Source organism: Salvelinus sp. IW2-2015, unplaced genomic scaffold (assembly GCF_002910315.2).
Source record: "Salvelinus sp. IW2-2015 unplaced genomic scaffold, ASM291031v2 Un_scaffold3614, whole genome shotgun sequence".
In the NCBI taxonomy this organism is placed as follows: domain Eukaryota; kingdom Metazoa; phylum Chordata; class Actinopteri; order Salmoniformes; family Salmonidae; genus Salvelinus; species Salvelinus sp. IW2-2015.
Window position 1 is genome coordinate 53911 of NW_019944891.1, and position 2500 is coordinate 56410.

The 2500-nt window shown below is 51.9% G+C and overlaps 1 protein-coding gene and 1 long non-coding RNA gene across 2 annotated transcripts in view; both read right to left on the reverse strand.

Annotated features, from left to right (window-relative positions):
- LOC139025943 (uncharacterized) overlaps positions 1–2500 on the reverse strand; it is a 27067-nt gene that overhangs the window by 17971 nt on the left and 6596 nt on the right. The gene's annotated exons all lie outside the window — the stretch shown is intronic.
- Positions 1–2500, reverse strand: part of LOC112076186 (FRAS1-related extracellular matrix protein 2-like) — a 20124-nt gene that overhangs the window by 17585 nt on the left and 39 nt on the right. The window contains exons 1-2 of the mRNA XM_070441213.1: positions 2452–2500; positions 1484–2213 (exon numbers count right to left, since the gene is read on the reverse strand). The exon at positions 2452–2500 is cut by the window's right edge and continues 39 nt beyond it. Coding sequence (XP_070297314.1) covers positions 1484–2213; positions 2452–2500 — 779 coding nt within the window. The remainder of the gene's footprint in view (positions 1–1483; positions 2214–2451) is intronic.

Consider the following 2500-nt stretch of genomic DNA (forward strand, 5'->3'; position numbering starts at 1 on the left):
GATGGGGGAGAGAGAAGAGAGGGGTCTGTAAAGAGCGGAGATTATGAGGGTGGGTTTGGAAAGGGAGCAGAGGAGGGTCTCGGAGGAGGGTCTCGGAGAGGTTCGGAGAAGGTTCTTCAAGAGGAGGGTCTCGGAGGAGGTATCTCCGGTATATAAAGGGCCTCTAGCAGCTACAGTCCTGACAGAGAGAGACAGAGAGAGACAGAAACACAAATGTTACAACAACAGGAGAAAGAGCTGGATTCTGAGTCCAGCGCTTGGACATCAACCACCGACACCCAAACACACACCCACCAAACAGAAAACGGCAAACCTCTGGCTGGATATATCTCTGTATCTGTCTCCTTCTGGATCTTCTGTTGTCCGTCTGTAGAAGGACCACTGGCACCAATACCACCGTCGCCCCCCGACCCCAGCCAGGGTCCATCATCCTGGGCAACAGAGGGCTGAAGGTCCCCCGGGGAAGTTGGTCTACCTGGATCCTCTCTGTGACCTGGTGACCAGAGTCCTTCCAGGCGACCGCTGTTTACATCACTGTCTTCGACTTACGAACCGTGCTGTCATACCGGGAACACTCCCCCCAAAGAAGTTCCTGGTGCGGCGTTCGAGGAAAGGCCAGGTGAAGGATATGCAATTCGGGTCGAAAGGGGTCAATTACCCCAGGGATACGGTGAGGTTACAGGTGAGGTTATGACACGCAGACCGACAACCGCTGGTTATACCGCTGACGTTATGAGGTCGAGGTGGACCGCAAGACGGTCGAGAGTCGTGAACCACGAACACACCGCTGATCGTGAGGCGAAGCTGGACGGGATCTTCTAACGCCCATCGATGGTCAGAGGCTTGGGGATTCCATTCAGCGGGTCCGGTTCCGGCGGTTCCCGCGTCGTCAGTGTAAACATCACCTTATTGGTCGGAACGGGCGCGTTTCCCCAGACATGGAACACTTTTTTAATTACGGCACCAAACGCGTCAGCCGACGGACGCGCGATGCTTTCGTCAACATGGGATGTTCGCCTATAACTCACCCCTTCCTCTGACTCACCTTACATCGACTACGTCCCCATGCTCCTAGAGTTACTAGACAAACCAACCAAGCAGTTAACTTCCCTCACAGTCAGTTTGTTTGTTTGTTTGGTTTTGTTTAACTTTGGCTTTTACTATGTATGAGAATAGGGTACTATTAGAGAATAGGGTACTATGTAGAGAATGTAGGGTCTATGTAGATTATATTAGTTGTCACTATATATAGCGAAAAGGGTACTATGATAGAGAATAGTACCTGTTTTAGGATAGGGTAGTATATAGAGGATTTGCCTTATGTGAGGATTAATGTCGGTTTTTTGGTTATTATTTATTTTTAGGGAGTACCCTATCCTCTACATAGTACCCTATCCTCTACATAGTACCCTATTCTCTACATAGTACCCTATTCTCTACATAGTACCCAAAGCCAAAGTTAGAAAACACAAACAATGCAAACCTGACTGTGATCTGGAAGTACTCCTGCTGTGTGGCCCTCCCGTGTTTGTCTAGTAACTCTGCTAGCATGGGGACGTAGTCGATGTAAGGTGAGTCAGAGGAAGGGGTGAGTTTATAGCGAACATCCATGTTGACGAAAGCATCGCAGTCCGTCGGCTGACCGTTGGTGACGTAATTCAAAAGTGTTCCATGTCTGGGGAAACCGCCCGTTCCGACCAATAAGGTGAGTTTACACTGCGACGCGGAACCGCCGGAACCGGACCCGCTGAATGGAATCCCCAAGCTCTGACCATCGATGGCGTTAGAGATCCCGTCCAGCTCGCTCACGATCAGCGGTGTGTTCGTGGTCACGACCTCTCGACCGTTCGCGGTCACCTCGACCTCTAACGTCAGCGGTATAACCAGCGTGTCCGTCTGCGTGTCATACCTCACCTGTAACCTCACCGTATCCCTGGTAATGACCTTTGACCCGAAATGCATATACTTCACCTGGCCTTTCTCGAACGCGCACAGGAACTTCTTTGGGGTGAGTGTTCCCGGTATGACAGCACGGTCGTAGTCGAAGACAGTGATGTAACAGCGGTCGCCTGGAAGGACTCTGGTCACCAGGTCACAGAGAGGATCCAGGTAGACCCAACTTCCCCGGGGGACCTTCAGCCCTCTGTTGCCCAGGATGATGGACCCTGGCTGGGGTCGGGGGCGACGGTGGTATTGGTGCCAGTTGGTCCCTTCTACAGACGGACAACAGAGATCCAGAAGGAGACAGATACAGAGATATATCCAGCTCAGAGGTTGCCGTTTCTGTTTGGTGGGTGTTGTTTGGTGTCGGTGTTGATGTCCAAGGCTGGACTCAGAATCCAGCTCTTCTCCTGTTGTTGTAACCATTGTGTTCTCTGTCTCTCTCTGTCTCTCTCTGTCAGGACTGTAGCTGCTAGAGGCCCTTTATATACCGAGACCCTCCTCCGAGACCCTCCTCTGAGACCCTCCTCCGAGACCCTCCTCCGAGACCCTCCTCCGA